Source organism: Furipterus horrens, unplaced genomic scaffold (assembly GCF_987537825.1).
Source record: "Furipterus horrens unplaced genomic scaffold, mFurHor1.1.pri manual_scaffold_3, whole genome shotgun sequence".
Lineage (NCBI taxonomy): Eukaryota > Metazoa > Chordata > Mammalia > Chiroptera > Furipteridae > Furipterus > Furipterus horrens.
In genome coordinates, this window is record NW_028327173.1 from 171,321,700 (window position 1) to 171,334,860 (window position 13,161).

The 13,161-nt window shown below is 49.9% G+C and overlaps 1 protein-coding gene across 2 annotated transcripts in view; it reads left to right on the forward strand.

Annotated features, from left to right (window-relative positions):
• PAQR5 (progestin and adipoQ receptor family member 5) overlaps window positions 1-13,161 on the forward strand; it is a 72,558-nt gene that overhangs the window by 44,405 nt on the left and 14,992 nt on the right. Inside the window, exons 3-5 of one of the 2 annotated variants that reach the window (XM_090270836.1) lie at window positions 4,990-5,117; window positions 7,504-7,709; window positions 12,091-12,217. In XM_090270836.1, the coding sequence (XP_090126962.1) occupies window positions 4,990-5,117; window positions 7,504-7,709; window positions 12,091-12,217 (461 nt within the window). Of the gene's footprint in view, window positions 1-4,989; window positions 5,118-6,851; window positions 7,191-7,503; window positions 7,710-12,090; window positions 12,218-13,161 lie in introns of those variants that run through there. The other variant, XM_090270837.1, reaches the window with a different exon arrangement.

A 13,161-nucleotide genomic window follows, 5' to 3' on the forward strand; every position in this document is an offset into this window, starting at 1 on the left:
AATTTGTTTATTTCCTGGCCCCTGTGTTCTCCTCTGGCTTTTGACTATGTCGACATCCTCTTTTGCCTCCTAAAATTCAGGACCTCAAGAGTAAAAGACAGTTGTCACACCCTGAGTCACCCTGGACAAAACCTAGTGGGCTCCGTCTCTGGCTAGTGTCCATCCACAGCCCACCTATGGTCCACAGTGTCTGGCTGTCCTGCAGTCCCATCTTGCTTCCTCCCCCTGTGCCACCACCCGCATGCCCAGGTCTCTGTAGGGCCCTTGTCATGCCATCTCTTGCTGCACAGGATCTGCTAACAATTACTCCTTTTCGGGGTCTTTGCATTTTAATAAGTAGCCAACGCTTTAATTTAAAAAACACTTTTTTGAAGGAAGGAAGAAAGAAACTTAAGAGGTAGAATGAAAGACCCATAGTCTCTACAGGAGGGCCTTCTGAGCGCGTGACAAACCCATGCCATCCTCCTCTCGGGGATCAAAGGCTGAAGGCCGTTGGCCCATTTGCCTCCTTGCTGGCAGCCCTGGTGGCATGGGCAGCTGCAAGCCAAGATCCCTGCTGCCCATTAGAGAAGCCTATCCACTGTAAACCAGGATGTCAGCAGAACTGAACAGTGATTCAAAAACTGGAACAAATCGTTTTAATTAGCTAAGACCCAAATCTAATTCAAATAGTATTCCTTCACTGAACCATGAACCAAAATCATTATCCTCCTCCCTCAGATGGCCAGTTTAACCCAGAATTGAACTAAGAAGGGAGCACACTGACCAGCCAGCTAGCTAATGCCTCCCATTTCGTAGGAAAGGACACTGAGGCCCTGAGCGGCATGACCCAGCTCAAGGTCACGTGGCACCTCAGTGGCCCACATTTAACTCTTTAATAACCCCCTGCTTTCTCCTCTATTTCAAGTAACCCCTTGACACAGAACCTCAAAAGTTGCTACAAGTTGTATATCTTTGAATCAGGATCCTCTCTTAAACTAAGAAGTTCAGAACTCAAATGAGAGATAGGTGTCTCAGCTGGAATTCTCCCAGCCTTCCCTTCCTTCCACAGCCATAGAAAATCAAAGGGAAATATTTAAAATTTATTGTGATCAAAATTACTACTAAAATATAAACAGTCATCACTCGGAACTGTGAGAAATCAAGTTGAATAAAAGTCTGACAACTATGGAATTAAAGAAACCACATCCATCCAGGCTGGTAGGAGGGGTGCAGAGGCAGAATGGGCTGGTCCCACATCCATGTGTGGTGGATAAAAATTCAGGAGGAATATTTCGGGAGCAAGGAGTCCCATCCCCACACCAGGCCCTTCCAGCCCAGGGTTCTAGTGCCAGGAAGATAAGTCCTCACAACATTTGCCTGCACAAACCAGTGGGGGTTGAGTCTGTGGAAGAAACTGCTGGAGCCCCAAGCAGTTCTTCTTAAAGAGCCCACACATGGGCTCACCTACTTGCTCCCTCTGAACTCTAGCACCGGGGTAGCAGCTTGAAAGGCACCAGTGGTATACAGGGAGGAACTGAAGTGTCTGGCATCAAGGCAACCAGAGGCCATTGTCTCTTCTCTAAACCCTCTCCCACAAAGCAGGCAGGCTGGTGCCATATCTGAGACTCTTATCAACCTGGCTAACACTGTTTGCCATGCCCTGAAGATCCCCTGAAATTCTGTCCCACCAAATTTACGGGTCCACCCAAGCTGTTTTTCCATGTGAGTGGCTGGTCTTGGCTCCTGCTTCACAACTTCCTAAATCTTCCCAAAAAGCATCAGCTGGCCAGCCGCAGTGAGCCCCAGGCCTGGACTAGCATCAGCCAGCCTAGATTCACAGCTTGGCTTCACCTGGAATCTCCAAGCCCAACACAGGTAGCAGCCATCTCAGATTGTTTTGTAGTAGCTCAGACAGAGTTGCCCCGAGAAAAATACAGGTGGGGGCTGACCTTGACCTGCACCACTTGGGAAACCCCAGAGCCTGTGCTCTCAGTGGATAGCTACAGACCATGGCGGAGCACCACCACCCTGCCCCTGCATAGCTGATTCTTTACCAAGAGCAGAGGGTGGTGGTCAGTGGTCACAGCCAGTCCTCGAAACTGACTGGCCTGGGCAAATCCATCCCATTGACCTGCCAACAGCTATCAAGGCTCAACTACAAGACAAGGGTGTACTCAGCCCACATGAAGGGTACAAGTTGAGTACCCAGCTTGGGCGATAGGGGAGGCTGTGCCACTGGACCCTACAGGACACCTGCTACATTAGGCCACACTACCAAGACAGGGAGTCATAACAGTTCTACCTAATACACAGAAACAAAACGCGGGGAGGCTTTTAAAACAAGGAGACAAAGAAACATGGCCCAAAAGAAAAAACAGATCAAAACTCCAGAAAAAGAGCTAAACAAAATAAAGATAAGCAATCTATCAGATGCAGAGTTTAAAACACTGGTTATAAAGGATGCTCAAGGAACTCAGTGAGGACCTCAACAGCATAAAAAAGATCAGTCAGAAACAAAGGATACTCTAATTGAAATAAAGAACAATTTACATGGAAACATCAGTAGAGTGGATGAAACCAAGAATCAAATCAATGATTTGGAGCAGAAGGAAGCAAAAAACAACCAATCAGAACAACAAGAAGAAAAAAGAATCCCCCCAAAATGAGGATAGTATAAGCAGCCTCTGGGACAACTTCAAGCGGTCCAACATTCGCATCATAGGGGTGCCAGAAGGAGAAGAGAAAGAGCAAGAAATAGGAAACATGTTTGAAAATATAATGAAAGAGAACCTCCCTAATTTGGTGAAGGAAATAGACATGCAAGTCCAGGAAGCATAGAGAGTCCCAAACAAGATGGATGCAAAGAGGCTCACTCCAAGACACATCATAATTAAAATGCTAAAGGTTAAGGATAAAGAGAGAATCTTAAAAATAGCAAGAGAAAAGAAGTTAGTTACCTACAGGGGAGTACCCATAAGATTGTCAGCTGATTTCTCAAAAGAAACTTTGCAGGCAAGAAAGGATTGGCAAGAAATATTCAAAGTCATGAAAAGCAGGGACTTTCAGCCAAGATTGTTCTACCCAGCAAAGATATCATTTAGAATCGAAGAGCAAGTAAAGAGCCTCCCAGACAAGAAAAAACTAAAGGAGTTTATTATCACCAACCCATTTGATATGACATGTTAAAGAGACTTATTTAAAAGAAAAAGAAGATCAAAACTATGAACAATAAAATGGCAATAAATACATGATCTATCAACAACTGAATCTAAAAACCAAACTAAGCAAAGAAGAACAGAGGCAGAATCATGGATACAGAGAGTCATTTGATGGTTGCCAGATGGGAAGTGGGAGAAGGGGAAGGGGTGAAGAAGTGAGGGAATTAAGAAGTACAAATAAGTAATCACAGAATAGCCACGGGGATGAAACATACAGTATAGGAAATGGAGTAGCCAAAGAAATTACACGCATGATCCATGGACATGAACAGTGGTATGGGGATGGCCTGAGGAAATGGGGGTTGCTGTGTGGAGCGGGGGCAAAGGGGGAACTATCAGAGCAACTGTAGTAGCATAATAAATAAACTATAATTAAAAATAGTAATAAAACTTATTGCGACCTGGTTTGTATTATAATTACTGATATTATCATTATTATTGGCCTCGATTATCTACTCATTTTAAACTTATCTCTTAGAGGTTATAACAACATTCATCTAAATCAGTGGTTCCTAACTGGGGGAGATTATACCCCCAGGGGACACTGGCAATATATGGAGACATTTTTGGTTGTCACAACTTGGGAGAGGGGCACAGTGTGTGCTACGGGCATCTTTTTTTTAAGGTTTTAATTTATTGATTTTTAGAGACAAGGGATAAGAGCAGGGGAGAAACATCAATGGTTGCCTCTCATATGCACCCTGAACAAGGACCAAACCTACAACCCAGGCAATGTGCTCTGACCAGAATCGAATCAGCGACCTTTAACTTCACAGGACCACACCCAACCAACTGAGCCACACTGGTCAGGGCATGACATCTTTTAGGGAGAGGCACAGACACCGCTAAACAATGCTTAGCACAGCCCCTACAACAAAGAATTATCTGGCCAAAAATGTCAATAGTGTTGAGATTAAGAAACTGATCAACACAAAGGGAACAATAGTGTCCTACAAATCCTGCTACCTCAAAAAATGGAACTTTACTTTTCTGTTGCCTGGCAGCCTCTGCCCCACTGCATGTACTGCAATTTCTATAGTTCTTACAATCATGGCTGGAATACAACTTACATTCTACTCTTTTTCATTTCATATTGCATCCTGAGCTTTTGTCCCTCTTGCCTCATTGTCTTCACAATGACCCTTTTTAATGGATGTAATGCCGTTCCCCAGGTGGGTCGACAGCCAATATTTTACCTGACAGTCCAAGTCTTCCATGGGGACTTGGTTACTGAGAGGCTGTGTTGTGTGGGGGTGGCTTTGTGGGCCTGCAGTGGCCAGCCTCCTCCTCTACCTCAGCCCCGACTCATGCCATCACAGTCTTCATCATCAAAAGGCCTTTATGAAGTGCCTTAGTGAATATATTCAAGAGGGATCTTCTGCATAGTTCTTCCCACCAGCCCCTGACATCTGGGGCATGTCGGCTCAGGCAGACAGCACATATGTCAGCTAGCCATGAGGGCATCGAAGGACCAGGCTGTAGGCCCCAGGCCGAGGGTGCCCAACCAGGTTCTTAAGCAATATTCATGACAAGAGTAAGTGTGTCTGAGAATGGAAGACAGGCTGGATTCCCGAAGGGAGCCAGGGCCTTAGATTCTCTCTCCCAAATGGCTCTAAGCTTCTTGAAGGACATGGGATTTCAGAAGCTATGGTTGGGTGGGCACTTTGACGGGGGTCAAGCGTTCAAGTGCATAGCCTTGGAGAAAACCAGATGCCACCCGAGGTGTCCCTCCTGAGACCTGCCTGCCACCCTTTCATCTCACCTCAGTGCCCCTTTTTGCCCCCTACAGGTATTCCATGAGCAGGGCATCCTCTTTGGCTACCGACATCCACAGAGTTCCGCCACTGCCTGTATCCTCAGCCTCTTCCAAATGACCAATGAGACCCTCAACATCTGGACTCACTTGCTGCCTTTCTGGTACCTTCCGGCCCCCTTGACCAACCGTCTCATTCAGGAGCGCTAGGAACCAGGACTTCTTTAAAACACACCTGGGGTTGGGAGGGCTGGGATGCTGTGATGAGATTTTGGGGACTCCCAATGGCATGTGGGTATGGAGCTGAGGTGAGCTTTAGGTCATGGATTGTGGTGGGATTCGTGGGGCTCCTGGTGGCTCCGCAGTCTTCCCTGCTCCCCTGCTTCCCTGCTCCTGGGCCTGATTTGATCTTATCCCCTTCAGTCTTGAAGACTTTCTGGGTCTTCCAGAAGCATTGGGCACAGAGCTGTGGGTGCCCCATAATCATTCTGGAAACACAGTGGCTGCAGGCAGTTGGTCAGGCAGCACTTCAATGGAGCAGCTAAAAACTAAGCTCTGGGACACACGTGGACACACAAGTGGGAGTTGCAAGGAAGATGAAGAGGGGAAGTACTTTGCTGGGAAGAGGGCAGTGTCCAAAGAACAGCTCCACACACCCTGTGCATGTACATAATGAGGGGAGAGTGGAGATGAGGTCAGGGGCCAAATCATAGTGTATCAGAGCTGCAAGGACCTCAGAGGTCATGCTGGCCACCCTCCCACTCGGACTACCTTTGGCAGACAAAATGTGGCCCAGAGAAGGGGTGGCTTGCATACATGACAGCGTTAGGGCACAGGCTGGTCTCAGGACTCCCCTCCAGATCATGTTGAGAAGCCAACAGAGTTTGAGAAACCTAGAGTGTGATGGACTAGGGCGATCTATAAAGAAGCCTATGGCCCATTAACTGGTTGGGGTGATGGCGAGATCCTGCCCAAGGAGGCTGTTTGTCATTTTAAATTTAAGTAAACCGAAGTAAACTTACATAAAATGTCTAAATGCTAACACATAACGTGCAGAAGACAGCAGTCATTGTCTCCCCTGTCCCCTCTTCTCCCTGGAGCTGTCAGGTGACCTGCTTCTTGTGCGTCCCCCCCTCCCCTCGAGCTCTTCTAGAGATGGGGACATCTGTGATGTGTCTGTACACCCAGAGCCTAGTTCTTCCCTTCGCCACTCTCCCCTGCTCTGCTTCCGCTGGGAGCTCTGACCATAGCCTCTCAGGCTTTGGAACGGCTGCATGGAGTCCGTTTTATGGATGAACCACGGGTGATTTAGGCTGTTCTAAAGTCTGTGCCGCTAAAGACTGCTGGCCTGACCATCCTCGTTTGTGGGGTCTGAACCCTGCGGGCAGACCCTGTGGGATGACCTGCTGTTTGACAGCTGAGCACCCCTACACTGCCTGGCCTAGCTGAACAACACAGAGTAGCAGGATAGCCCAGGGGAGCCAGGAGTAACACACCCTAAGGAAAGGAGACTAGGGAATGATCTCGAGATGATCAAAGGCTATGTTTTGAGAAACAGCAAAGAGCTTAAGCTTTATTTCTGCTGGGACAGGAGGAAAATAATCACAAGTACAGCCAGAGGATTTAGCAATGCTCCTTGGGTTCCTGCATAAAAAGCTTTGTAGTCTCCTCTGGGAGAGTTCAAGGGAAGGGGGCCAGCACTTAAGCAGTTGGTGGAATTGGGCAGCTCGGGAGGCAGGACCCCCTTGCATAGGCCACAGGTTAGGCAGATGTGACGCAGAAATGTGCAGCATCACTATGTAGAGATGGAGCCCAGAGACCCAGGCTCGGCTGAGATTCGGCATGGGCCTCGGCCACTCAGAAAAGGATTGCGGTGTTAGGAGGAATAGCATGGAAGAAAAGGGAGGAAAACATCCTGTTAGCCTCTAGACTTCTGGGGCCCCACCTGGGGGATTGCTTCGGACTGAGGAGCCTTCCTGTAAGGGGGACATAGACAAACCCCAGGAACGGTGACCAGGTCAAATGTGCATCCTATGAGGAATGGTTGAATGCACTGAGGTTATTTAGTGTGAAGTTCAAAGAGGTGGGGAGGGGTTATGAAGACTGCCTTAAGATATTTGATAGGCTTATTTTCTATGGTCCTGTCTGGGAGCACTAGGACTGATCAAATGGAGAGAGATTCCAGAGAGACAGATGGCAGCCTAATGAAGAACTTTCTGACACTCAGAGCTGCCTTGGTAGGTGGTGAGCTCCCCGTCCCTGGAAGCATGCAGGTTGAGGCTGAAGAAGCACTTGGTAAGATGCTGTAAGAAGGATCTGTCATCACAAGCAGAGAGAGAGGACTGGACTAGATAAAGGCTCTCTTTTTGTCCCTCCTGCTCATTTCCAACCCCAAAAGGACCTCACTCACCCTCCCTTGCTCATGGCATTTCACCCAAGTGAGAACACTTAGGGATTGGCCATCCCACGGGAGTGGAGGCAGAAGATAGTCAGGTGGGGAGAAGAAGAGGCCCCAGCCACATGGACTGAGTGGGCCCTGCTGTGTTCCAGGTTCTTCATGTGGAGGTTTGTGACCGCACTGTATGTGATAGACATCCAGAATGACAGCTACTCTTGGCCTCTGCTTGTGTACATGAGCACCAGCTGCGTGTACCCCCTTGTGTCCAGCTGCGCACACACCTTCAGCTCTATGTCCAAGAATGCCCGACACATCTGCTATTTCCTGGACTACGGCGCTGTCAACCTCTTCAGCCTGGGTATGTGAGGCCTTGCTCTCGACTTTCCTCTGCTGGGATGGAGCTATCTGCCCCTTCTGCTGGGAGGTGGGATCACCCTCAGGCTTTGATGGGCTTGCAGAAGAGTTGTGGGAATGCAGTGCCCTGTCACGGTCCCCGATGAGTGTTTTATAAGCAGCTTGTCCAGATGTGTGCTGGCAGTTAACAACTGGTTCTCTGGGGACAAAGGCCCTGATCTGTGGTGTCTGCTGATCTATGGTATAAATACTGCCACATGTCAGATGACAGGCGACCACCGTGTTGTCCCTGAACATGGGGGTGGGGAGAGAGACACGGCAGCCCAGTGATGGATTAACGCAGTAGTTATTATGTTTGTTAACATGATTCATTTAATTGTAAGTGTATGTCACTTAATTTTTAATAATGGCTGTGTCTAACAATTGGCTCACAAGTTCCCTGAAACTAACCGTCTGCTCTCACAGGCCAGGGTGAGCCGACCACACACAGACGTCTCGCTCGGGCCTGGCAGAGAAGTGGGGTGGTCACAAACGCCATTTGTCCAGAAGCTTACAGGAGGTGGCGATTTTCTCAAAATGCCCCAGAAACAGAGTGGAGAACCCAAAGCTAGTGAGCAAGGGTGCTGACACTCCTCCCCTCCTGTGTTTTCCCTTAGCTGTGATGTCCCCTCCTGGTGGCTCCTCTCTCCTCCCCCACTGTGGGCATCCATCTGTCCCCTCACCTCCCAGTTCTAGCCTCTTCCCCCTCCTGATCCTGCTCGAGGTATGAAAGCAAAGGCAACATCTTCTCCTCCCTAAGAGGGGGGTCCACGCGGGGCCCACCTCTATCCTATTTCCTCTTTTCTCTTCACAGGTTATACACACACGCTCACACACACACACACAGGTATACACACACACACGCACATGCGCGCGCACGTAGACATACAGACACACCACATATACACACGTGCACACATACACATACATATTCATATATACATACACAGTTTTTACTGCCTCAGTGCCTGCTGTCCAGCCCCCACCACTCACTCACACTGGATGCTGAGGCCCCAGCCTCTTCCTGGCTCTTGGGTTTATGCAGCTCTGTGGGTTCTCTCTTCAGCCTTTGATGCAGGGCCCACTGTCCTCCTCAAACCCCCCACTTTCTCAGGCCCCCGTTACGCCTCTCCCTCCCCTTTCTCCTTCTCCTTGCTGGTTCACCTTTCTCTGCTCTCCTCTGTATGCGGGTGAGCTCAGTACCGGTCCCTGGGCCTCGGCTCTGACACGGCCCAGCTCCCTGGGTGAGCTCCTTGGTGCCCCACCGCCCCTGACACCTCGGGGGAGGTGCCGCCAACCCCGTCTCCAGTTGAAACTGCTTACCTGAGGCCCCCCCACATCAAGGCCTGCAACCTTGGCTGTCCACAGTCTCCCTGCCCCTGCCTCCAAGTTAGAAATCTGTGAGTAACCCTCAGTCCTCTCCCTCTTGCACCAGCCCATCCTGCCTCTACCATCCTCTCTAATCAGCATGTTCAGCTGAGTCTCCTCTCCGTATTTTTCAAGTCGGCTCTGCCCCACTGGCTTGGCTCAGCCCCTCAGGCCTCTCCCCTGCATGTTACAGCAATCTCCTCTCGGCCCCCCAAACACGATTTCCACCCAGCTGTCCCGGGGAGGTTTCTACAACACCTTCCAACCATGGCACCGCTCCCACTTAAAACCTTTCAGGGTTCCCAAGTGGCTGGGATGAAGTCCAATCTCCTTAGCTCAGGAGCTTCCACAGCCCTCATCATCTGCCCAGACTCACTATGACAAGAACAAGCATATTGGGGTAACCAGGACAAGGCAGACTCTGAGCTGAGCACCTAACACACGTCACCAAGGGGTGGTATGACGCGGTGCTTGGTGGCCCTGATGCCACCACGCCCTAATAGTTATATGCACTTGGGCAAAGTTCTTAAGCTCTTCAACCTCCATTCTCTCATCCACAAAGTTGGCATAATATCTTCCTCATGGGAGGGCTGTGAAGATTAAATGCATTTTGGAAGTGAAGCACTTTGGACAGAGCCTGGCACTTAGGAAGCATTGGCGGGTAGCCTTTACCATGATGATCTGGTCACCCTGCCAGGAGTCACCTGCAGTGGGGATCATCATTATGCCCACAACATGGGCGAGAATAATGAGGCACAGTGAAGGTCGGTGACCCAGGTCACACAGCTTATCAATGGCAGGGCCAGGGCCCCAGGGCTGGACCCACCTCCATGCAGCTCTGGTCCCAGCTTTGTCAGTGGTCCCTGCATCTCTGCTCCTCACTGGAACAGCTCCCTGAGAACAGACATGTACCTTTCACATTTGGCTTTTCATGTCTGCCGTGGGATGTTCAGTAAACAGGAAAGAAGAGCCTGTGGGTTCCTCCGGGACACCCAGCTCTGTGTCTGCAGCTGCCTCTCCTCCCCACTCGCCTCCAATGCTGCGGAGACCCTCAGTCTCTGGAAAGTGGCTTTGCTCCAGCTTCCCCCTGACTTCCAGCTATTCCTCCCTTGAGGCCATTCCGTGCACTTTCACTTGATTTTGGTCACCTTAATCCCCACTCAGAAGCCTTCCAGTTACACCTGACACTAATACAAAATAATATTGAATGTAAACTGTCAAAAAATATTTTTTTTAAAGAAAATAGAGCCCCTATCGGCATGACTCAGTGGGTTGGGTGTCATTCTGCAAAGTGAAAGGTCACTGGTTAGATTCCCAGTTAGGGCACATGCCTGCGTTGCAGGTTCAGTCCCCAGTTAGAGCACATGCAAAAGGCAACCAGCCAATCGATGTTTCTCTCCCTCTCTTCCTCCCTTCCCCTCTCACTAAATTAAATACATACATACATACGTACATACATAAAATCTAAAAAATATATAAAAGAAAAAAGAAAGAAACCTGGTTGCTCCCAATTTCCTGAAAGATGAAGTTCATGTTTAGTCTGGCATCCAAAGCCATCTCCTGCTCTCCTGGGAAGCCCTCCCTGCCCTCAAGCCCCTGTCAGAATCCCCCACCTTCTAAGGAGGCTTCCCACAGCCCTGTGGCTGGATGCCCACCCATCCTGAATGCCCACCTCACACGACCACCTACCTGGAGGCTCTGATCAAGTGTGCTTCTCACTGCAGTTTCAGGCAGGTTCTGAGGCTTCTCGCTCTTGTACCACCCATGGAGCTTGGCATCTATGCCCCAGACAACATGCACAGAGCAAATGCCTCCTGGTCTACAGTGTCTGACTGAGAGAAGAATGTCCCTTGGAGGCAGTTCCCAGCTAAAACCTCACAGGTGACCTGCTGAAGTGGGGAACATTGTACCAGAAGGTGACAATTCTAGGTCCTTTCTGCCTCTGTGACCCTGAGAACACCAGTTGGCTTCAGTAGACTCCATCTGTCAAATGGGATCAAAGGCAGAAGGTATGTGGCCTGAGCCCTGTATCAGCCTTGAACTTGAATTCCAAGTTCTCTGGAATCACAGGTGACCTTAGGCCTCATCCCTCAGGCCCTGGGCTAAATGGCCTGTGGCTGCCTTTCCCAGAAGGCTGCCTCTGCTCCTTCAGCAGGTGAGGGTGCCTGGAGAGGCCATCTGATCTAGGTCCCCAGACAGAGAACTCCCTGTTCTTTCAAATAAAAGCTGCAGCAGGCAGGTCTCATGAAGTTCCTTAGTTAACCTTTCCCTTACAAACTCCAAAACCGAAAACAAAACAGAACACTGAGGCTAGCCTCTGACACCCAGTCTCTCAGCTCGTCAGTCTGCAGCCCACGATATGATTTGCCCTACCTCAGAAAGGGTCTTTCCTCCCTGCACCTTGGTCCTTCTGCAAGGAGCACCTTGTGCCATCGGGTGCATGTGCACACTCAGAGCAAAGCTGAGCGTGCTGGAGAGTCGTCATGGACCATGGCATGTCGTTAAAAGCAGGGACTGTGCTTGAAGCTTGGCTTTGCTGCTTTCTAGCTGTATTCCCCTGGGTGGATTACTAAACTGCTCTGTGCCTCTGTGTTGTCATCTGTAACATGAGGGTAAGTTCAGATGGTGCTTGTAGAGATTATGTGAGTTCCTGGCCAGGTAGCTCAGTTGCTTAGAGCGTTGTTCCAATACGCCAAGGTTGTGGGTTGGATCTCTGGTCAGGGCACATACAAGAGGCAACCAATAAATGAACAGATAAGGAGAGCAATGTAAACTATCAGGATCAGACCTGGGTGGGCAGAGGAGAGGAGGGCATTTGGGTTGGGCTGTGGCACTCACAGGGTATTGCAGCAGGACTGCTCACGGTCAGCAGGGCTGATGTGGTTAAGCCACGCGCTGGGGCCAGTCTTCCCACGCGCTGGGGTCGGTCACAGTGCCAAGTGGTGGCCTCTTGCCCAAGGCTGATTTTTCTTCCCCAGGCTCAGCCATTGCCTACTGTGCGTACTCGTTCCCCGACACCCTGGTGTACGCCACCTTCCGTGACTACTACCTGATCTTGGCTGTGCTGAACACCATCGTCAGCATCGGCCTGTCCTGCTACTCCAGGTACTTGGCCGCTGTGTCTCAGGTGGGATGGGGAGGGGAACTCGTGTGCTTCTCCATAGAATGTGGGAGGGGACAGTGCAAGAGGCAGTCAGGAGCCTGGGCCTCAGTTCTACATGGACTCCTGTGGCTGGGCAGGGACAGCTTCATGGGCACACAACCTGTGTAGTTGCTCAGTGCCCCACGATCCAGAGGGCTCCATGCTTGGTTTAATGGCCTGCTGTTGCCCTCCTGAAATTCTTAATGATTTTTGAACAAGGGGGTCCTGTGCTCTCACTTTGCACTGAGCCCTGCAAATTATGTAGCTTGTCTTGTTGCTGGACAGTCACTTATCCTCCTTCACCCTCAGTTTGTTCATCTATAAAACGGGGCCAACACCTACATTGTGAGATGATCGTAAGGATTACAGGTGACATACATGTACCCAGAACACGTAGTACACACCTGGCCCAGAGGAGCACCTCATGGATGAGCGGCCTGCTACTCGTGACTAAGTGGGCCTGCCTCTGGATATGTGTGATGGGTGACAGGTGATATTCACATGTCGGGCACATCCCCAGGGGAAGCCCCATGGCCATGCGTCACACTCAGCTCACTCTAATTTCCTTGATTTTTCCCCCCTTAACTCAAGAAAGCTTATTGGAATGAGAGCCAGAGACATTGTTTTGAGGGTAACTACTCTAGTTTATTTAGCTCTTTGTAAAAGTGACTGCCCCAAAGCTCCACTTCCCTAAATTACTTAGGAAACCTCTCAAATGGTGGTGTTGGGGCAACAGCCCTTCTAAGGTGTCAGGGTGCTGGGTGCTTCAGTGGCGCCAAGGCTGGCTGACAGGTCACACCTACTGTCAGTGCCCTCTACTGCCCTCCAGTGAGCCAGTTTGAGTCTCCCAGTTAAACCACAGGCCTCAAAGAACTGCTGTTACCTACAGCTGTGCACTCTTTGCCCC